Source organism: Lissotriton helveticus, chromosome 3_2 (genome assembly GCF_964261635.1).
Source record: "Lissotriton helveticus chromosome 3_2, aLisHel1.1, whole genome shotgun sequence".
Lineage (NCBI taxonomy): Eukaryota > Metazoa > Chordata > Amphibia > Caudata > Salamandridae > Lissotriton > Lissotriton helveticus.
In genome coordinates this window covers 465,426,499-465,450,217 of record NC_136062.1, presented here as the reverse complement: position 1 = coordinate 465,450,217, position 23,719 = coordinate 465,426,499, and the positions used below count along the sequence as shown (strand labels likewise).

At 43.3% G+C, this 23,719-nt stretch overlaps 1 protein-coding gene across 2 annotated transcripts in view; it reads left to right on the top strand.

The window, feature by feature from the left end:
• Positions 1-23,719, top strand: part of LOC144826366 (astacin-like metalloendopeptidase) — a 163,044-nt gene that overhangs the window by 93,717 nt on the left and 45,608 nt on the right. For both annotated transcript variants that reach the window (XM_078684695.1, XM_078684693.1), the window contains exons 4-7: positions 12,322-12,435; positions 14,867-15,001; positions 16,214-16,331; positions 23,503-23,681. In XM_078684695.1, coding sequence (XP_078540821.1) covers positions 12,322-12,435; positions 14,867-15,001; positions 16,214-16,331; positions 23,503-23,681 — 546 coding nt within the window. The remainder of the gene's footprint in view (positions 1-12,321; positions 12,436-14,866; positions 15,002-16,213; positions 16,332-23,502; positions 23,682-23,719) is intronic.

Genomic DNA, 23,719 nt, shown 5'->3' with positions numbered 1-23,719 from the left:
CAGCTGATCCTTATGGAGGAGATGGAGGGAGAGATAGAGATATAGTGATAGAGAAAGAATGAAAGAAAGTGAGGAAATTTGAGAAAGTTACAGAAAAAAGGGGAGAGAGAGAGCCAGAAGCAGAGAGAAAGAGAGAGGGGCACAGATGGAGGAAATACGATGGAGTGAGATAGAAAGAATAGGCAAAGAGTTTGTGGGAGAAATGAGGAAGAGAAAGCGAGAGAGAAACTGCGAGAGAAAGAGAGACAGATAGAAAGAGGCGGGTGAGAGGATGAGAGAGAGCGATGGGTAGAGAAGCAGGGATTGAGGGTTTGAGGAGGACAGAGAAAGATTATAGCAGTATGAATACACTATTGTGTAATTATTAGCACCATTAATGGATTGCATTCTAGGATAAATGCATCAAGGTTTTAATACCTCCAAATAAAATGCTTCTGCACCTGCAGCATTCCACATGCCACATGCCTTTGGTCGAACATGTGACTGGTTCCTACATCTAGAAAAATCAACATTTATATTAACCAAGAGAGCTTTATCCACCAGCAGAGTCAACCTCAAAGATGCACCTGTCTTAAGATTCAGATGGAACAGCCCTTTCCTGTAAGCTTGAACCACATGTCACCTTTCCCAAAAGAGAGCTGTGGGGTGTGTGGTATATAAATAATTTAATACCGGATCTATTTTTCAGAATAATCAATAAACAGGTAGCTCAATAAATAAGAGTCAAGATTCGAGGTAGCTGAAGTTTACAGGTTTTAATCAGGCATAAAGGACAGGAACAGGACAGCCTGCACGGGAATAGGATGGCAGCTGCCGGGGGCAGGATCTGGGAGCATAAGGGGGGTAACTTTTAATAACAGTGCACAATATTTATAGTTAAATAAATACATTACATTCAATACAGTAGGCGTAGCAGTAGGCGTGACTCGTAGCAGTCGCGAAAGATAAGGGCAAAGTGATGTAACAAGAAGGCGTGTACAGGGCGTATACATAGACATGTGATGTAAACGTAACAGAATATGTCATAAGCGGGGCGGAAACATGGAGGGGGCTACCTGAGCAGCTGGGACCTCTAACCTAGTGGTGCGCGCAAACTGGCAATGACGTGTTACCAGGGAGAACTGGGGGCTATGACTTCTGCGCTAGAAGAGGAGACTAAAGTCTGGAGTGTCAGAGCGACATGTACCCAGGGCCTATCTAGTATCTGATGTTTAGAGTACATGTTGATAGAATCCAAAAGTTATCAGGGTAAAGGCTAATAGACATTAAGACTGGTGCATGCATTATTCTACATGTAGTGCGTGTGTGAGGAATATTCTATGAATATTAATACAGTATTTCTCTTACATGGAGACATAAAGGCTAGACCATGACGGAAACTATTGATGCGATTCAGTAGCTTAGGAATGCAGAGAAGGAGGGTTGGACTGATAACTAGAAACATAACATACTCTTGGCAGACTGGGAGGCAGAGCCAGGCCGGGCCGGGCACTGTGAGGCAGGAAGTAAGCGAAGGGTCAGGGATACAGGTGGGGGCTGTATCGCTCCTCGGAGAGGGTTCAGGAGACAGGAGCTGAATCTGAGTCCGGGCCCTTTTGAGGCCTAGAAACGGGGACAATTCAATGAATTAACGTGCACACTGTAAAATGTGGCAACGCAGGTTTACATAGGCCTAATATTCGTTGCTTTCACGAAGACTGGAAACTGGCATACTAGAGATGGACACAACTGTAATTGCGTCTTTAATCGATCAGAAGGGAATACATGCATATCGATCATGCACATATAACAAAATATGGGGAACACGTAGGCACATACAACATGGCAAAATTTACTTTTCCACATTCCCTCCTTGTGCCCTACGTTTCCATCAGGAAACATCTATATTCATGATACCATCTATCATTTCATATAGCATCATTTGCTCGTCTCGAATTGTCTTGGAACGGGACTTAGGACTAGGAATACAAGAGGTAGCACACATGCCGCAAATCGCAGGGCCACATTGTATACAGAGGCAGCAACTGAATATGATCATTACTGCAATACCTAGGAATGACAATACTTTCCATCCCCAGGCAGATATAATACTCCAGAGCCAACCGGACCATGTCCAGGTGCCTGGATTCTGGTGTAACTGATGGGCAATTTTATGAAGTCTGGTTATAGCTGAATAAACAGACGGCGCGTTATTAGGAATGAAAATGCAACAACTAGATCCGATGACTCTACATGCTCCTCCTCTATCGGCCAGTATGACGTCAAGAACGAGACGATTTTGGAGCACGACAAATCTCATAGCAGATTGCTCTTCGGTTAGGTTACCTAGAGCAAAAGTAGTCTCATTTACTACTGCTTCAAGGGTTCTGGTTAACCTACGTATTAACTTACTATTCTGGATAAGGCCTATAAAGAAGAAGAAACCTTTATTAAAGTCTTGATACTGTTCTAGAGTAGTTTCAGTTTGATCGACAATTGGGGACTCGATCTCCCTTCTATGTCTGACGTGTACTAGATGTGTGTTTCTGTGATAATCAGATGGGGCTAGAAAAACTGGTGGCAGTAGGAAGGCAATGTAACATGTTCCATCCCAATCGAGGGGCAGACGAACATATGCGGTCTGACCACAAATAAAATAAGAATGACGTGAAGCTTTGAAAATAGATTTCCCACTGTCACTATACTCGACAATAGTAGTACAATCACTATGTCCTACATGTGCGGAACCATTCTTTCTGACACATAATTCGCCTTTGACTGGTAGTACTGAAATAGCAGGCAAATCTGGAGTAGTATCAGACTGAACATTCAGGACCATAAAATTCGAAGAATAATTACCTAAATCATATACTTCATTTTCTAGATCTAACCCTGTTCTATGGGAGAGACCTTGCTTGTCTGGAAAACATGTTCTGTTCAGAAGGGACATATCATTGGAGGATGTCGTTAACGTGGACCATGCTCCACACGAACCATTATGTGAAAACGGATAAGGAAAAAGTGGCAGAACTCCCTTCGGTGTCTGGTACGGGGGGAGTCGACCACACACCCAACAATTAGTGGCATTGCTGGTCTGGTGTGAATAGTGTAACATTCTAATGAATGTATTATTGCGCATAGCAAGACGATAGGATAGCTCGTGAGGAGGCAGATCACTAAATGTGTGCTCTACTGTAGCATTAGAAAACTTGTTTACATGTGAAACTGGAAAACATAAATGTAATGCATAACTTGTGCAGGTAACCATAAGACTTAGAAACAATAAGAAACTTAGAAAAACGATACATCTTATAGAGTTTTGACTAACTCTCTCACTATGGGGGTCTATCTCATACATGTCAGAAACCTGTCTAACCGTTTCACCCGAGAGGGACTTAGACAATTAAACTGGCTGACTTAATTTACTAGACCGAAGTTTTAATTTATACTCCTGTTGCGGAGTTTTCTCTAACAGAGGAACTTTCAGTTCAGGATTCAGATTAGAGTCTGGTTTCAGGCAGTCTTTAGAAATGGAACAGTTCTTTGAAAATGTTTTTTCTCGAACTCCATGGAACTTCTTTATATGGGACAGATGGACCCACCCCTTGCGGCCTTCCAACTTCACGGCCGTGCGGGTGGTCAGGAGGACAAGTCGCGGCTCTTTCCAACGAGGCTCCAGCGGACTTGAACGATCAAAGTTCCTTACAAGGACGAGGTCGCCTGGAATGACCTCATGCGGTTTCACTTCAGTATTGTCTGGAAATGCAGCGGCAACCTGGGAACGACAAGAGTGTAGGGCAGACATCAAGGAAGCTAGGTAATCTGTCAACATATTACTGGAAACATCTGTAATACTGCGGGGTCTAGGTGTACCCCACATGTTTGGGGGGCGGCCGAATATGACCTCATAAGGGGACAGACCTGATCTGGAATGTGCAACCATCCGCATATAGAATAAGGCTACTGGCAGGGCAACTAGCCAGTCTACACCTTTCTCTTTGCATACTTTGGCAATGCGAATTTTCAGGGTCTGATTATGTCTCTCTACGAGACCGGCTGCTTCAGGATGGCGCACACAATGGAACTTCCACTGGTACCCTAACAAGAGGGAAACATGTTTCATTAACTCAGATGAGAATGGCTGGCCGTTATCAGAATACACGACCCTAGGGAGTCCATAGCGGGGAAAGAATTCACGAACCAACTGCCTGGCAGTGGTCGCGGCTGTGTAATCTGGAACTGGATATGCTTCTGTCCACCTGGACAAAGCGCATACAACTACGAGGACATACTTGAAACCTCGACATCGCTCCATCTGAATATAATCCATCTGGAGGACTTCAAAAGGGTGGTCAGGGGGTTGGAATCCACCTTGTTCCACCGGGACACTTTTACCTGGATTGAACTGACAACATATGATACATATACGGACTTTCTGCTTGGCTGCAGCTCGTAAATGCTTGTTGAACCAAAGGTTCTGAATACTGTCTAACATAGCTTTTTCTCCTAGATGTGCTGGACTATGTGCGGTATTAATAATGACTTGAACCATAGAGTCGGGGAGAAACCATGTGGCTTTTCCCTTCGTCAACCATCCTTGATCTGTCTGGACCCCTCCTTGTTCGGACCATTTCTTGATTTCTTCGGGAGTAGCATGTAACTGTATGTCTATGACATCTTGTGTAGGGTCCTTGATAGTCATACAAGTAGTCGGATCTGAGGTGAGTGTCAGTGTCGTGTTAACTGGAATGTCTGGAGTCTGAGCTGTAAGCTTGGCTGTTCGATCTGCTAGATCGTTACCTTGAGAAATGATGTCAGTAACTTTCGTATGTGCCTTGCACTTCATGATAGCGATAGCTGTCGGTAAATGTATTGCATCTAACAGAGCTTGAATGAGGAGACCATGCTGAATCTTGGTTCCATGAGAAGTCATGAAACCTCTCTCCTGCCAGAGCACTCCGAAGTCATGTACGACTCCGAATGCATAACGTGAATCTGTATATATGTTTACTTTCAGGTTCTTGGCACGTATGCAGGCTTGGGTCAGAGCAACTAGCTCTGCTGCTTGAGCAGACAGGGTGTCAATACGATGTGTTTCTATAACTTCAGTTTCAGTAGTCACTGCATACGCGGCTACTAGTTCTCCTGTACTTGTTCTCATACATGAACCATCCACATAAAGTGTCAGGTCGGGGTTAGGTAATGCAATGTCTGTCAGGTCTTGTCTTGGCTTTGTCATAGTGTTAACAACTTCCACACAGTCATGTGTGGCAGGATTTGAAGTAACTGACGGTAACAGTGTAGCAGGATTTAGAATGTTGCAGCGTCTGATTTCTATGTGTGGCTGGAACAGTGTCAGTTCATAACCTGTTAAACGTGCAATTGTCAAGTGCTGAGTCTGTGTTCGGTTTAAAAGAACTTCCACGGAGTGTGGAACTTGTACTGTCAGGGAATGTCCTAACACTATGGAATCACTTTGTCTGATTGCTAGGGCTGTGGCTGCAACTGACTTGAGGCACGCAGGCAGAGCCTGGGCTACTGGATCTAATGTGCTCGAGAAATAAGCACAGGGCTTGTACTGTCCTGCTTGATCTTGTGTGAGAACAGATAATGCAGTACCATCACGTTCTGTGACAAAAAGTGTAAAAGGCTTACTGTAGTTCGGTGTAGCTATAACGGGTGCTTGACATAAGGCTTTCTTTAATTCATTGAAAACAAGTGTATGTTCCTGGGTCCAAGGGAGGACAGTCGATACGGCTGCCTCCTGTGTCGTTAACTGTATCAGTGGCTTGGCTAGAAATGCATACTGAGGAATCCATTGTCTGCAATAAGAAGTGAGGCCAATAAAAGCTCGTACCTCCTTCTGTGTCTTGGGCTGTGGAAGACTCGCTATTAACTGGATACGGTCTGGTGTCAACTGCCTACCCCACTTGGACAGTAAGTGGCCTAAGTAGATCACTTGCTGGACACAGAATTGTAATTTGGAAGGGGACACCTTGTGCCCCTGCTCGGCCAGGAAATACAGAACGGTAAGTGATGCACGCTCGCAGTCACGTTCAGAACGGGCTGTGATCAGTAGATCATCGACATACTGGAGCAGGGCAGTGTCAGTTGGCATGTGAATATTGTCTAGTTGTCTTTTAAGTGCTTGACTGTAAATACTAGGACTTTCTGTGAAACCTTGAGGAGCTCGTGTGAATTTATAGCTCCTTCCATTTAAACAAAAACCGAAAAGGTACTGGCTGTCTGGGTGAATCGGAACACTGAAAAATGCGTTCTTGAGATCGATAACTGTGAAAAATGTAGCTTCAGAATCAATAGCTGTCAATAGGGATGAAATATCTGGGACTACTGGATACTGGGGTATGATACATTTATTAAGTTCTCGAAGGTCAATCACTAATCGATATACTGGAGGTGCATTTGGATCAGTACGTTTCATGACTGGAATGATAGGAGAATTACATACATTGGAGTCAGTTTCTACAACCACTCCTTGAGCAATAAGCTCGTCAATAATTTTGGATAAGGCTGCTACAGCCTCAGGCGGCAATCTGTACTGTCTGATTCGTGGCAAAACTATACCTTGTTTGAGAGTCACACGATGGGGTGTGATGTGCATACAGCCTACATCAGTTGGACCTTGCGCCCATAAATGCTGCGGGACATTCAGTAATCTTGGATCAAAATCACGTAATACATAGTGACCTTTAAAGTCTCTGAGAAACAATCGGACTCCTTCTGGGGAGCAGCAAATTACTGCACCTAATTCCTTCAGTGTTTTAATGCCCAACAAATTTTCTGGACATGACTTCGTAAGTAACAAATCAGTAGTTCGGGACAATGGACCAACTTCTAGGGAAACTGGTTTCGAAATTTCGTTAACAATAGGCTTTCCTGAAAATCCAAGGGAAACATTTTTAGAGCCTGAGAGCGGAGCCCCTGGAACCTCGTCATGACTGATAGTAGTCCTACTTGCCCCTGTATCAATCAGAAACTTTCTGTCTTTCCCTAATACTTGACTGTGTACATAGGGACCCTCTTGATCTACAGGTATCTCGATGAGAGGCAAGCCTACCTCCCTCTCTAGGCTGTTTCATGAATACTGTTGATACTCTGGATACCCTGACTGGGCATACTGATACATCTGCTGTGTAACATGCTGTGTTGCAGCGATAGGCTGCGGAGCTGGAACTGTCTGTTGTGCATTCTGTGGTGACTGAGAAGTCTGTGAAACTTGTTCTTGTCTAGGCGGACGTGGTCTTTCTTTAGTCTTACCAGTAGCTATGTTGTGTTTCAGAACTGCACACTCGTTTATAAAATGACCTGGCTGTTTACAATAATTGCAAGTCCCTTTAACGGGAGCTGCAGGATGACTGGCTTGATTCGGACCCCTCTTCTGACTGTCTTGTGGAACAGATTGTGCAACTAATACTTTCATTTTCGTATCTTTCATACGTCTCCTTTCGTGTTCTTGCTCTTCCCTGATTCTGTTCTGGTGATACTGGAGCATCTGGAGCATTTGGGACGGAGTATTAGCTTGCCAACTACTTTCGACTTTCAAAACTCGATTTTTAACTTGTGGACTTGAATTCTCGACTAATTTAGTAACAAAGAGATGAGGGTACGACTCACTACCTGTCTTCAGACCACTGTTAATAATAAAACATTTCTCAAATCTAGAATAAAAATCACTAGTGTCTTCATCCTGTTTCTGTTTACATGCTGAGATTGCATCCCAATCTTCCTTTTTCGTGGCTAGTAACCTTGGCAAGACCTGAATCAATAACTCGGGCAATTCTTTACACTTGTCCCCAAGACCGGTACCTGGTACTCGTATATTATCTTCAGCTTCTAGAGCTGTCCAATCAATCTTTTTCTCTCCCACCTCCCATTCTTTTTCCTTGAGTTTTTCATATACCCCTGCGGGCAACAGGACCTTTAGCATTTTAATAATATCTGGATACGTGTATTCTCCCATACGGAGCATGTCTTTTAATTCTCGATGGAACCCTGCTGGATCTTTGTCGTGACAGGGAATTAATTTCTTCATCTCTAAGAGTTCCATCTTTGTGATAGGGGTGTAAACAAATATTCGTTGCATTTCACCACCCGCTGTCCTAACTGGGTGTACTTCTCGTAACGGATGCTGTCTATCTATGTAAAAGGGTTTACTTTCTGGAGGTGAGACGTGAACAAAATGCGGATTCAGAAACGTTCTATATTTGTGGCGCTGTTCTAGAATGACACTAATTAAATCGGTACCTAAACCTTTCCATCTATACTGGAGTAACTCGTTCAGAACATCATGTAACGGACCTGGATCAGAATGTTGTCCCTCATACAGTGTAATGAGGTGCTGGATCATATACATACCCACCAGTCGCTGCTCGGCTGGGGGCAGTTTCAGAAACATTTGTGCCACTATTTCATCTGGAAAAGTGGTAGAATCAGTAGTCCATCGGACTGCTGATCGGGCTAATTCTTGTTCATGCATGGTACTAAGTTCACTATAACCGATTCGTGATTTCAGAATGTGATCGGTGGCTTGGAATACTTGCTCAAGAGAACCTTGTTCTGGTGCTGGAGGAGGAAAAACTTTCTTGTGTTCTAGGCGTGAATGTCGGTCGGGAAGTCTAGTTCTACCTACATACGCTATTCTGGTGGGATTCTCGTCGTCTACCTCTTCCGTAGAAGAGTTGTCTTCTTTCTCACTTACTTGTGCTGCTTTTCGTTTCTCGTGTAACTTTATTATTTCCCTACGGATCTTCTTGTACATACTGTCTATACAGGGCTGCGTCTTGTGTCTTCCCTCGGCTATATGGTCACTCCACCTGGTCAGGACTTTCATTTCTTCCGGATCTTTATCTGGATAATCTTGTTCCCTTATTAAACAATTAATTAGAAACTTTAATAGCATGAGCTGAATCTCGACCTTTCTTTGAGTCATGGCATCGCCAATACTTTCTGGATCTGCTCCTGTACGGATGAAACGATATATTCTGTCTAGATATTCTTTCATATTCGGTAGGGTGTCCAAATATTCGGTCACCCGCCTTACACGCAATGAATACAGGACCATACCATCATCGCCTGGGACTGGATCATAACGGCATTCTGTAAGAGCTCGTTTGATATCTGCAACGGACTGATGTTTGGGCGAACGCTGTAACGCTCGGGCATGTAACTCGATTAATGTCAGACGTTTGTGTTGGGGCGGGGTACAAGGAGGACTTCCTCCCGAGGCCCCTGGACTAGAATCGTCGGTGGGTACTGTACGTGCTGGTAGAGTGACTGATGTAGCGGGTACATGTACTGTAGACTGGACCGGGGGTACCGTAACAGGTGCTGTAACGGGTGCCCCGGTGGTTGGAGGAACAGGAATTACATTATTTACTGGAGCTGGCGGAACAGGATTTGCATATTCTGGGACTGTATCGTCCAAATAGGACGAGAGAAAAATATCAGCTGCGGTCGGTTTGTGACGTAGCTTAATCGGAACTAATGGCGGCGGAAAATTACATGGTGCTTCCGGGGTTGCTTTCGGCAAGCCCTCGGCAAGAAGAGGATACATACCCTTAATAAGGGCATTTCTCTGTCTGTCTGACTGTTCGGCTTTAACTCGTTCACCTACTTCGATTAATTCCCTTTCTTGGGCTCTTTCTGAGGATTCCCTACTTAATTCTGATTTTCTGATTTCTTTTTCTGTTCTTCTATGAGATTCTTTGCGCCATAACTCGATGGCATCTTTCTGGGACTGTCTGGCTTTCTTTTTCCATAATGCTTCTTCTACTCGCATGATACACTCGGCATCCCATGTACCTGACACGGGCCATCTATATTTCTCTTCTAATTCCTTGGTGTATTCCACCCATAAATCTAGATATAATATGGCACTTATGCCATGCTTATGATACATAAAATGACCTGGACTGTCCCTAGGCGGGACAGGAACTGCTTCCTCGAGCAGACCTTTTCTAGTTCTTAACTGACGTAATTTCGAGAACAAAGGCATAATTTAGGCTGGAGTCTGGACACAATACAATACACAATAAACACAATAATAACTGAAAAACGAATCACTCATACCACCACATTGAAAACACATGGAATAACATTTAGAATAACAGTTCGAACAGAATATTACCTGGAATACTGAGAACAGAACACATGAATTTCTCGAGAACAGAACTTACTAGAATAACTAGATGCACTGCTAAAACAGTACGAAACTTACCGGTCCCATAAAGAGACACGTCAGGACCCGCATCCACCTAGGTGGACACTTCGTGTTGGATCTGTGTACCCAAAGCCACGGACCAGAGACAAATTACTTTTGACCCTGTCTAGATACTACCCCAGCAACGGTACTCACCGGGCAGCAAGAACGGAAGGCCTCGGACTGGACTGGACTGCTACGACGACGGACTACGAACTTCGGACTTCAGTTACAGGTGGGCCTCCGGATACCTCGGACCTTGGACTCTCGGCTTGGGCTCTGGTCGGGACTCACCGCGTTCCTCCACCGCCTCGTCTGGATGCTGGACCGCAACCTCCGTCTCCTCCGTGGGCCTGAGGGATACTTGAAGCAGAAATATCTGCACGTGCACGGTATGGTTCCGTCACGGCTGCAGAGGATCAGGGGGCCTGCGTGGCTTCTCCGGCGCGTGGGGAAAGGGCAAGTCCCTATTCGGGCGCCATTATGTGGTATATAAATAATTTAATACCGGATCTATTTTTCAGAATAATCAATAAACAGGTAGCTCAATAAATAAGAGTCAAGATTCGAGGTAGCTGAAGTTTACAGGTTTTAATCAGGCATAAAGGACAGGAACAGGACAGCCTGCACGGGAATAGGATGGCAGCTGCCGGGGGCAGGATCTGGGAGCATAAGGGGGGTAACTTTTAATAACAGTGCACAATATTTATAGTTAAATAAATACATTACATTCAATACAGTAGGCGTAGCAGTAGGCGTGACTCGTAGCAATCGCGAAAGATAAGGGCAAAGTGATGTAACAAGAAGGCGTGTACAGGGCGTATACATAGACATGTGATGTAAACGTAACAGAATATGTCATAAGCGGGGCGGAAACATGGAGGGGGCTACCTGAGCAGCTGGGACCTCTAACCTAGTGGTGCGCGCAAACTGGCAATGACGTGTTACCAGGGAGAACTGGGGGCTATGACTTCTGCGCTAGAAGAGGAGACTAAAGTCTGGAGTGTCAGAGCGACATGTACCCAGGGCCTATCTAGTATCTGATGTTTAGAGTACATGTTGATAGAATCCAAAAGTTATCAGGGTAAAGGCTAATAGACATTAAGACTGGTGCATGCATTATTCTACATGTAGTGCGTGTGTGAGGAATATTCTATGAATATTAATACAGTATTTCTCTTACATGGAGACATAAAGGCTAGACCATGACGGAAACTATTGATGCGATTCAGTAGCTTAGGAATGCAGAGAAGGAGGGTTGGACTGATAACTAGAAACATAACATACTCTTGGCAGACTGGGAGGCAGAGCCAGGCCGGGCCGGGCACTGCGAGGCAGGAAGTAAGCGAAGGGTCAGGGATACAGGTGGGGGCTGTATCGCTCCTCGGAGAGGGTTCAGGAGACAGGAGCTGAATCTGAGTCCGGGCCCTTTTGAGGCCTAGAAACGGGGACAATTCAATGAATTAACGTGCACACTGTAAAATGTGGCAACGCAGGTTTACATAGGCCTAATATTCGTTGCTTTCACGAAGACTGGAAACTGGCATACTAGAGATGGACACAACTGTAATTGCGTCTTTAATCGATCAGAAGGGAATACATGCATATCGATCATGCACATATAACAAAATATGGGGAACACGTAGGCACATACAACATGGCAAAATTTACTTTTCCACAGGTGACCTCTATCCTTTCACTGCTGACCTATCTCTTTCCATTGGTCCTAGTGATGGCACACAATAGAAAGATAAAGAGGCAGTTGTTAAAGAGTGGGTCGCACCAGTGAGAATATGTATTGTGCAAATGCACCTACTAGGTATTTTTTTGTTTTATAGACTCGTTAAGTGATGACCACTATACAATAAATGTCCCCTGTTCACCAGTACAACATATTTTAACACGAATTTCCTTTAATATTACTTGCACACACTACTATTGTAGGCTAGGAAGACACACACAGCACAATATCTATTTAGTAAGTAAACCAGAACCATTTCTTTCATCTATCACTAAGCTACACGTGGAAATGCACCGAAAGATGTACATCTAAACTCACATACAGCCCTCTTTGGCCCTACACAATTGACAGAGAGATTAAGTATTGCTTTATATGTTTGTAGGTTCTACAGAATTAAAGGAAGCTGTCTTATCACTCCAGAGACTGGCAGAGCAGAAGAGTGCAGCAACAAGCAGCGTGAAATACACCTCCAGCCAAATACTGGAATCCAACAAACGTAAGAGACAACACTGCATGAAAAGAAATGTCCAAAACATGAACATTCTGAGTGAGTGGTGGAGAGGGAGGTAAAGCCTACTCAAGCAACAACCACAATTCTTGTCAGAGCGAAATACAAGCAAACCTCAAATTAACTTATGCTTATTCCTCTGGCAGCTTAAAGTAGTGAGGTTTAATTTAGAGGCAATGTGTATAGTATTTATGCAGAACTTCAAACAGTAATAAACTGAAAATACAACAAGAAAAATCCCACACTACTACAGAAAAATAGAGTAAATTTAAATAATGTACTTAACATCAGTCCAATGAGTAGAACCGGAGTGATGCAATTTTGAAGATGTAGGTAAAAGTGCTGCCTAAAAGCACAAACCACCAACTGTGGTTATCTGGTCGTGCTGGACTGGGACAATGTCGCAAGTTCGGACTAACCACGATGGAGTGAGGGCCAGATACAGGGACCATATTAGAACTGCTGAGGAATGAACCATAAATCCTGGTTGCAGGTATCCCGTTGCTGCAGCAGTCCCCAGAAGCGGTGAGGTCCGTATCGATGAAGTGTTGAAGATGCGTCTCACAGTGGCGGTTCCGATGAGCTATGAGAGCTGCAAGGCAGGCTTGCATTGCAGCTGCATCATACTGCATCAGTTCCTGGGTGCTCGGAGGTGCTGGGCAGGCGTGATGCAGGTTTGCGTTGAGGCTGCTTTGGTTCCGATTTGGCACAGTGAAGAGCTGTGTCAGGTTTACATCGTGCTGTGTTGGTTCCGGTGAGACCACAGCTGAGTTGACAGAGCACCTTTAGCCCCACTTCTAAGGCTCCTGCACTTGAGGGGCACCACTCATTGCAGGCAGAGTTCAGGGGCTGAGCTCAAGATGGTGGGAGCATTTTCTGTACCTGAGGCTCTAATCAGAGGCAAACCAACTAGCATTTGTGGTCACTTTGATAGTCCTGGGTTCAACATGCAGGTCCAGTCGTTACTACTTAGACAGTAGGGTAGCAGGACAACAGACCCATCCTTCTGGGAGAGAGGAGCACAGCAGTCATGAGCCTTCCACAGGCTCAGAAGTGTACTGAAAAGGTGGGTCTGGGAGTACACCATTTATACCTGATACCCATTTGAAGTGGGAGAAGCTTCTGGAGCCCTCCCTACCCATGTCAGGAATATTCAGCCTCCCTGCCCTGGCCACAGCTTGTCTGGGGGAACTTTATGAGTGTGCTAATTCACAGCCTTTGTGATGTACAAGTTTGGTAGGTGGCAGCTCCCCCCCTAATCCTGACAAAGATGTCCCATTGCTGGACGTGGCCTTTTTGTAGGATTATCCCTACATTTTTGCCTTCCTCTGCCAATTTGTCTGACCTTCTTTTTGTTGACTTTAGGACTCTGGGCATTTTATCACTGCTAATCAATGTTATAGTGCATGCACTCTGTCCCCTAAAACAAGGTATGATTGGTTTACACCTGTTTGTCATGTGTGATTTACTTATAAATCCCTTGTAAAGTGGTATCCCATATACCCAAGAGCTGTAAATTAAATTCTACTAGTGGGCTTGCTGCACTACTTGTGCCACCGACAGAAGTAGCCTTTCAAACCTGCCTCAGGTCGACCTCATACGCTTTTATGCATGTGTAATTATTATATATATATATATATATATATATATATATATATATATATATATATATATATATATATATATATATATATACATATATATATATACCCAAAACAAGTGTTTGTACCTACCTCTACATTTTTTCTAGCAAGGGTATGCCTTTACCATGCATTATTTATCCCCTAAATGTAAGTATTTAATAGGAAAATATAAACCATATATATATATATTTATTCAAGCAATCCTGTTTGCTATGGACGCGAAACCAAGCAGGTGCGGACCTCGTCCCCGAACAAAGAAGTAAAAACGTCAATGAAAGGCCATCAGCACACAAGATCGTGTGAGCAGTAGTGGATTTATTTCCAAAATGTCAGAACCAGTGTTCCCATGACGCGTTTCGCTCCGCGAACGGAGCTTGATCATATATATATATATATATATATATATATATATATATATATATAAAAATATGGGTTTATACTTACCTGTAAAATACTTATATTTACTGGTGAAACCTTTACCACGCATATTCCTTTACAATTCATGCTTTATAGTGAAGTTCGTTGTAAAGGCACGTGTGGTAAAAGCATATGCATTGTAAAAAAAATTGTGGTAATTTCATTCGCAATGCAACAGCCTATTTACAACGGAATGCGTGGTTCCGTCATACATCGTGTTTCTGCTGTCTGATTAAGAATTTTGTCCCTTAATGTTCAGACTATCAGTGTGTTCAGTAAGAAGGTTTTACAAACTAAGATGTTACTACTTGAAAGTGACAGTCCCCCCCTCAAGCCCTCATTTCCTCTTTTTCCTTTAGACAGTTCAGTCCTTTTGCTCCAGGGGGACATCAGGAGGAAGCTGACCCGCAGTGCTGTGACGTGCGAGCAATGCATTTGGCCAAGCTCCGGAAGTGGGACCGTCACTGTGCCCTTCATTCTAGCTCCTGAATATAGTGAGATATTTGTATTGTTATTCCATATACTAGGGGGTTACAGCACTGTACGTTATGACTGGGCTCCACCGGCTACCTGCTAGAGGGGTATAAGCCCCTTAACCATATAATCTCTAGGGAGTGTATGCAACAGTGGCATATGAGGCCTTCTACTTATCAATGTCTTTTGTAAAATCCTCACGTAAAACTGACTGATTGGGAGGGAGGCCTTTTCCTTGGTGATGTCACAAGCGAGTACTCTTGAATATACTGCTGATGTGTGTAAAAAGAACACGGGTTACTGTGTTATCTCAGTTGCGTGTTAAGGACCTTACTGGACTGGCTGGTGAGACTTAGGAGCTCTCCTTCATAATAAAGGCTAATGTGACTTAGGGATTCTCCTTCCATACACAAGCTGATAGGGCTTATGCCTTCTCCTTCACAATACAGGCAGATGGTTCTTCTACACAGCGCAGGTTGATGGGAGTTAGGGGCTCCTCTTCACAATGCAGGGTTATGGGACATAGGGGGCTCTTCTTCATAATACTGGCCAGTGGTTCTCCTTCACAATACAGGCTGATGGGGGCTAGAGTTTCTCCCTCACTAGGGCATGCAGACGTATTTGAGCACAGGCCATCCTGATAGGATCAGGATGTCTTAATTAATAGCCTGGGCTCCTGGAGAGGGTCTTTGTTCACCTTGCATGTTGATAGAGATATGACGTCTCCATTGCACCATTGGAGAGGGTCCTCATTCACTCTGCAGACTCCTAGAGGTATGGGTTCTCTTTCACACAGTGGGGATTGGATTGGGTCATCACCTAGAGTGCAACGCAGCGGAGCAGAGGGTCTCCTTGACACAGTGGTTATTGGTTGCTCTTGAAGGAACACCCAGGCTCCTTCCAGATACTGGTTAAGGTGTCTTTTTAGTATCAGGAGAGGGAGAACAGCTGCACAGTACTGGCTAATATGGGGTGGAGTAGATGTCTGGTGACTTTGAAGAAGATTGCAATTTGGGTGGAATAAATCACAGGCCATGCTAATTTCCACCCAAGAGTTATCTAATTTTTCTATAAATTGATCTGGCACTGATGACTATGCTAATTCTCAGTACTGCTGCTATCGTTGTGTTTTGTGACCTCCAGGAAGTCCTGCTGTATATCCACCAGCGGCAGGGTCATTCTCCTTCCATTCTAACTCTGCTTTCAATCCCATTTGTCTCACCCTCACACAGGTGATAGCACCAAGGCTCTAATCCGGGCAGCACTACAGGAGTTCAACACGCTGACCTGTGTCCAGTTCACTGACCGTAAAATGGAGACCGACTATTTGAACATCGGCTCTGCTGGAGGGTATGTCTTCTCAGACCCTACAAACACAAACACAATCTCACCTGGTCATAATGCCAGGGCTTGGTTTTGCCTCTTACCTCATATGTTTGAGAAACTCTTGTGGTATCATCTCCACAAAGTGGCCATGAAAGCATACTTAGATTGACAGGTTTACTACTGTCACAAAGTGACACACAAGGCCATATGCCAGATTTCCATATGCACATTGGTCACCGTTTGCTTCGTGGTTGGACAAGGACTGACACCTTCTACTCTGTAAGCAGAGAAATTCCTGAGACCTATGTCCCTTATCATAGAGATAGCTTTCTAATTGGCAAGGTGCTGTACAAAGGGCGTCAAGTCAATTTCCTAATGCTGCTCCGCTTGCTGCTGGTTACTTTGATTGTATAGTTTAAATGTAGGGCACAGCAAAAGTGAGAACTCAGGCTTCCCAGTTCATATCATAAGTGTTCCCCAGGACCATATCTGGGTGAAACAGCTAAATATAGAACTTCTGAATAGTGAGTAGTTTTCTTCTTTACTTTCCTTACATGTGCTGACATTGTCTATTTCTGAACTTTATGTAATATCCGCAAAGGAAATAATGAGAAATATCCAAATATATAAGGCAATATTGCACAAAACACTGGTCTGGCATTTTACCTTATTTTTAGGTTGAAGACGGTATTCTAATGGCATCTACGAGACATTTGAAAAGTTTCCCTGGCAATACATTCCTCCAATTGCTTACTATTGGCTTTGTGGTTTGCAACTCATGTTTGCTTGCTTCCTATTTGTTGGCTCTCATTGTTTAATGCTGTCCAGCTTGAGATTGTCCCTTCCATTGCCTAAACTCTATGTTTGAGGTTTGTGTGGCTATAGATACACATGCTTAGCATAAGTCTATCATCTAGTGTTGGGCTTGGATGTGTGCAAGCTATTTTTCTTTGAAGAAGTTTTTCTTGTCACTCAGTACCGTGACTCTTCCTCTTTCTTGCAGTGTGTATGGTTCTCAACTCCATTGTAAGATTGTTTTTTCCCGCAACCGGGTTCAGATGTGTCCTCTTCTGCCCTGGTTCGACATTGTCGTTGGTCATTTCTATGAGACCATCGGTATTGTTTTAGATCGCGATTTGATGCCTATCTCCCTAGTTATACTGTTGACGTCAAATTCATCCAAGGGATTCCATTTGGCCATGGCCCCATCTGACCTTTGCGCTTCGGGGTGGAATTTTACTTCAGCTTTCTCTCCGAGAGATGTCCACTTGGTGATGGAACAGACGCGTTTTTGTTTTTGCCCAATCTTAAAATGCTGTTGTCACACATCATTCTACATCAGGTGTGTAATTTGCTCCTGTCCCCGAATATAAGAAGACAACCTGTGAGGCCTTATGTCTTTTCGCTCTAAAATGATACTCAGATATCGAAGGGCTTGATGACTCGAAATGTCTCCACATAGCGCTGAAGACAAACCAGACCTCTTTGATTCAGAAGACCCAGAGCTCGAGGTAGAGGCCCATCCATTGGCTGCAACAAAGGCAACCTTTCTCCCAATGAGAGCTCCGGGTCTAACATGGAAGTGCACAGCATCACTTCAGGTTTACTGCGACTTGATCCATGACAGTCTGGACAAACTTCTGATTAAATCGAATGTTGTCCTACCCTGACACTACCAGAGGACTACAGAGCTAGTGTCTTACTTACTGATATTAAATGCAGTTTTGTGGTGAGCGTATGTAATCAGGAAGTCATCACCAAATGAGACTTGATCTCCTGGAGGGCATTAATTTATCCATTCACATGCATCACTATTCATATATAATTTATGAGCGTACAGATTAGGTTCTTTTTGTCCAAGGGTCTGAGTCCACATAAGAATACTTTATCCTGAAGATGGTCTTATAAATGAAAGCACAGACACGACCGAAACGTCGACTATTGAAACCCATTTTTATTGCGAATGTGCTTTCGGGAAATCTTCATTGTATTTCCAATGATGTTTTTCTTTTTATGAAGTGAAAAAACATAAAGCAAGCATCAACATCAGGTGCCATACATCATGAAACAACAGGATAATATACAAACATATAACGCAGAATAAACGGAAGATCAACCAGACCAGAACTGCCATGCATTGTAAAAACTTCACGGCTGTGTAATGTGCGAACGTTCGCCGAAGCCCAATGCGAGCATTAAAGTCCACTATCTCCACCCCCCCAAGAAAACAGGATAGTCATTGGGAGATAGTTCGAATGGGGGGGAGATTGAGTGCAGCTATTCAACGGAGCTCGGCAACGACTGAAACTAATTTGCAACAATATAAAACTCAACTCATTGCTAGGGGCAGTTCGATCAATACGGAACTCAGATCCCGACTACCCACAATATAAAAATATGTTTCGATAAGGCACCCGACTCCAGGATTCTGATAGGATTGTAATGTTTTCCTAATTTGAGAATATGAGAAATGGGTTATGACAAAAGTGTCCATGAGAAAACATTATTGGGAAAAAATCCATCTCAGCCACTTTTGTCTTTATGTGAATTGTATTCTGTACCCCTTCTTTGTACTAGGACTTTTTTTTACATCATTTTGCATTCTAAAAAGTATACATCCGTTTTTGTGTAAGTTATGTTTCAGTAGAGTTCTTGTTTTGCCTTTTGAGTTGCTGATATATTTGCTTTGAATTAATTCAATTCATTTTGTGAATTAATTTGTCAAAAGCCACTAATGAGAGCTTTACAATTTTTTTTTCAAGTATATAAGATTTTTTTCCAAATAGAATCCCTTGTAGGGACGTTTACCTAATATTATGGTCAACATAACTTCAGGGAAAACCATCAGTACTGTACCCCCTCCCTCAAACGGTGGGGGTTCAGGGTAGTTTTCCGGAGTGGTGGGGGCTCCGGGTAGTGTTCAGGGGTGGTGGGGATTTGGAGTAGTTTTAAGGGATGGTGGGGGTAGTTTTCAGGGGGGGGAAGGGAGTTTATGGTAGTTTTAAGGGGTGGGGAGGTACAAGATAGTTTTCAGGGGTGGGGTTTGGGGTCGTTTTTAGGGGTGGGGGATGAGGGATTTTTAGGGGGGTTTGGGGTAGTTTTCAGGGGTGGTGGGGGTTTGGGTAGTTTTCAGGTGGGGGTTTGGGTTACTTTTGAGTGGTAGGCGTTTTTTTTTTAGGGGGTTCGGGGTATTTTTTAGGGGTGGAGTTTCGGGGTAGTTTTCAGGGGGGTTTGGGGTATTTTTTTAGGGGTTGGGGTAGTTTTTAGGGATTAGAGTAGGGCGCGTCATTTTTAGGGCTCAGGGTGAGGGGGTAGGGCGTGGTAACCTTTGCCACGCATACCCCTTGACCATGAATGCCATTACCATGAAAAATTGTGGTAAATGCATGAGATGTAAAGCAATGCATGGTTAAAATGCAGTCGTTCTACAGAATGCATTGTTTAGGTATGCGGGTGTGAGTAACTCGTTGTTCCGTCATACAACCATGCTTTACAAGTTCTGTGATTCCCAGTGGATCGCAAATAGACCTAACTCATTGAGGAAGGTCTCGGTTTGCGACCCATGGAAAATCGCAAAACTCACAGAGATTGTGGCTTGCTGCAGTCAACATACCACCATGTCTATGATTGCTTTTCTATAAATGTACTTCTAGGGTGTGATTCCCTACAACTTGTGCAGCTAAGGGGTGAGCCCCAGGGTCCTTGTGCTCCTAGGGGGAGGGCCCCTGTCTCCTGTGCTTCCAGGGGGTGAGTCCCTTCTACCCGTGCTGCTAGGGAGTGAGCCCCGGGGGTCTCATGCTCCTAGAGGGTGAATCACGGTGCGTTGTGCTTCAAGGGGGAGAGGGCCTACCGCTGGTGCTCCTAGGGGGTGAGTCCCTGCAATCCGTGCTCCTAGTTGGGGAGAACTGGGTGCCTCTTGCTCCTTGGGGTGAGCCCCGTATGCTTCGTGCTACAAGGGTCTCTGCGTTACACCCCTGAGGCGGAGTAGTCTTTTGACGCATTCCCAGGTTTACAGTTTGTTATAAATCTGGAAATGTGCCAAATGTCATGGGTGTTACGTGTTAACACCCAATGTAATACCCATGGCACACCTCCCCATCGCAGTGTGAGGCAACACAGTGACATTTGCTGCATTGCCTCGCACCATATTTACGAGGCCACGAAAAGCTACGTATGGTGACTTTACATGGCCTCATAGATATCGGTAAGCCTTGTGCGCAGTTGGAGCATCATTAAAAGTGACGTTCTGACGGTGCACTGGGCTGGAAAATGAACACCTGTATTTCTAAAGATATGACAGCCAAAAAGGGACCCCAAACAATAGCAAATTACTCCAACTGAGACCAGCACCACACATGGCCAACCACTGGTACTGCAACACCCTCCCATAGAAAATAATAAAGATAGCAACATTAACAAATTAATTGGAAAATAATGTTAAATTAAATTGAAATATTTTAAATAGTAAAAATATAAAAATATATCTCATCTGAAAAAACAACTAAAAATAGATCATATTTATAATTTAAATATCAAATAGTTTAACAACCTTTTTAAATTCATGAATTAACGTAACATACATTTTATTAGTATATAAATGCATTATTTTAAATAATTTAGCACAACACTTTTAATAATTATTCTTTTATAATAAAAAAGTATTCTTTTACTTTAGGTGGGAATTTATTTCTTAATTTAAACGTTTTTATTTTTAATATATTTTAAATAATTAAAGATTAAATTCATAATGAAGGTAATAGCGCTGGAGAATTTTAAATTTTCTTCTAAATTCATAATTGTTTAAAATGAATATAAATTAATATTTAACATAAAATTAGTTTTACTACATTTCTTTGTGTCCCTTAAACTTTTCCCTATCTTTACCATATGGAAAATCCACAGTCGGGGAAAATGTCAGTTAGCAGCCTCTAAAGGTAGAACATTCTAAGTTGGTATACTGCACCTGTTTCCGTTAAAAAAATGTTTTAAAAAAGAGTTTGTTTTGTTACTTATTCGATGCTAGTGATTCTTCAAAATTATTCAAAATAATCGAAATTTGGCCAAAATAACCTTCTGATAGGCTTTCAAGAATATATATGTTTTTAAATGTGGCTGCTCTGGAGGAAAGTATTAAGGACATATATATTTTAAAAAATGTTCAGGGATTCAGCACATTTTTGGGTCTCTTCAGGACTTACCATTTTAACAAAGGTTGCCCTGGCTGGCTGCATTGTACTGTGCCTCATGTCAGAATTATTGGGTATATGACTTCTTTACCCTTGTGTCAATTTTTACTAATGGGATAGTACATGTACAAGAATGCAATTGTTATAGAATGAACACATCTCTGCTTTAGCAGAGGTACGTTTGTCATAGTGGTATTAACAGATTGTACCAGAGTTCAGATCTAGGAAGTGGCAGCCCTACCTCCCTGCACATAGAGGACTGGCCCTGAAATGCCAGCCCGACAAGTTCTCCTCTGTAGGAGAACACATTTTCTGTCTTTAATATGCAGAGTTTTGGTTTGTTTAGAATACATGATGGTTAATGAGAGTCAGACATACCTTTTGACAGCTCCAAGATGTTTTTTTTACTAAAGTTGGCAGGTCCTCTTCATTGCATTGGATTTATAATGGGAAACCCATCACACAGCTCAGGCATGATATGACGCTGGCCCTCATAATTCTCTGATGGCTCTTTTGCTTTGATCTCACTCTGGTGGATGATTGGGTAGAGTGCCCGCTTCAGTGACATGTGTAGCATGCAGACCATGGGTTTGAAGGCCAAAAGATTTAACACAACGCTTTATCTTTCTATACTTAAAAATGTAGTACCCCTGAGCTGGGAAATTAACACATCATCAACCACACACTGCCTAAACAACACTGGTCCTCTAACACCACTCAACAGCGGCTGCCTAGGTTATTCCAGGAGAGGCATTTTGACCCCAGCTTCTCTGCAGTGTCCTATGTTTTCCTTCTTGCCTTCTCTTCTGGATCAGTCTGATTTTCCTAAGGTCAGAGATAATCTAGTGGCGGGCAGAGTTTTAAAGATATTCTAAATAATCAAACGTTATCCTCTACTCAATTTACACAGTTTGTCCAGTTTTCCAGCCTCTGCAAGCACATTTTCTTCTACTTTTTATGCGATGGACGCATGGTTTTAGAGAGTTTTTCCTGACACATACTTAAAAAAAAAAAACTAAAGAAAATGTATTTTCAGAGTTAAACCTTTACAACTTAAGTACACTTAGAAAGAATTCCAATCCTTTCCACAATTTGTGCTTTTCCACATTAAAAGAATCAGTTGCCCCAAAATCCCTCTCCTCGTTCTCATGGTTTGTGTCTAATTTACGAGATTTACTTACATATCCTCCTATCCCTGCTCCTACTCCCCATACTACTACATGCTTTGATCAGCCCACACATGCATTACAATTGACCAATATTAAAGAATAGCAAATACCACAACATTGTGGGTCTTATTTAAAAAGCCCCTTGCGCCTCCAGTGTGTCACTTTTTATGAGAACCCAGCAGCGCAGACCCATATCTATGAGGCCACGCAAAGCCATTTTGCGTTGCTTTTTTTTTATGGCCTCGTAGATATGGTGTAAGGAAACGCATCGCAAGTCACCAAGTTGCCTTAATCTGCGTCAGGGAAGCATTCCTTGGGTGATCCTTGGGCGTTGCAGCAGGTGTTCCCAAGCAACAGTCCCATATTTACGAGGATCTGTAAACCTGGGAATGCGTCAAACCTGTATGCCTCCCCAGGACAGGCTTAATGAGGAGACATATGTTTATTTATCTTTATTGTTTCATCTTACTAGGTGTGCTGCATGGAAAGAGGAAACCGGCTCAATGGAATGTTTTTGAGCTGGAAGGTATTCCTTCCTGCACAAAAACAATCCTGACAAAAACGCAGACACCCTTGCACCATGGTGCAAATGTGCCTGCATTGGTGCTAGGCACCAAATTGTGCGCTAGGGCTGGCTGAAAAGACAAGAATGCACTGTATCACTTAAATATGGTGCATTCCTGCCCTTTCGATTTGGTGCGGGGCAGCGCAGTAAAAAGACTTGCAGTAATGCCCTACGCCAAATCATAAAAAATGAGACTCTGAGTTTGTGTTTTGTGAAGAAGAGATCAGTTGTACTTCTGCAGGACTACAGTCCTCATGTTTATTGTCTTTCTTCAGCTGCTGGTCCTACATTGGGAAGATTGGCGGGGCTCAGTATCTCTCATTGAACGAAGGAAGTTGCATGTCGAAAGGCATCATACAGCATGAGATGAAACACTCTTTGGGGTTCTACCACGAGCATACAAGACCGGATCGCGACCAATATCTGAACATCCAGTGGCGCAACATAGCTCAGGGTATGGATTTCATCCACTGTCCTATTCTGTAACATTGT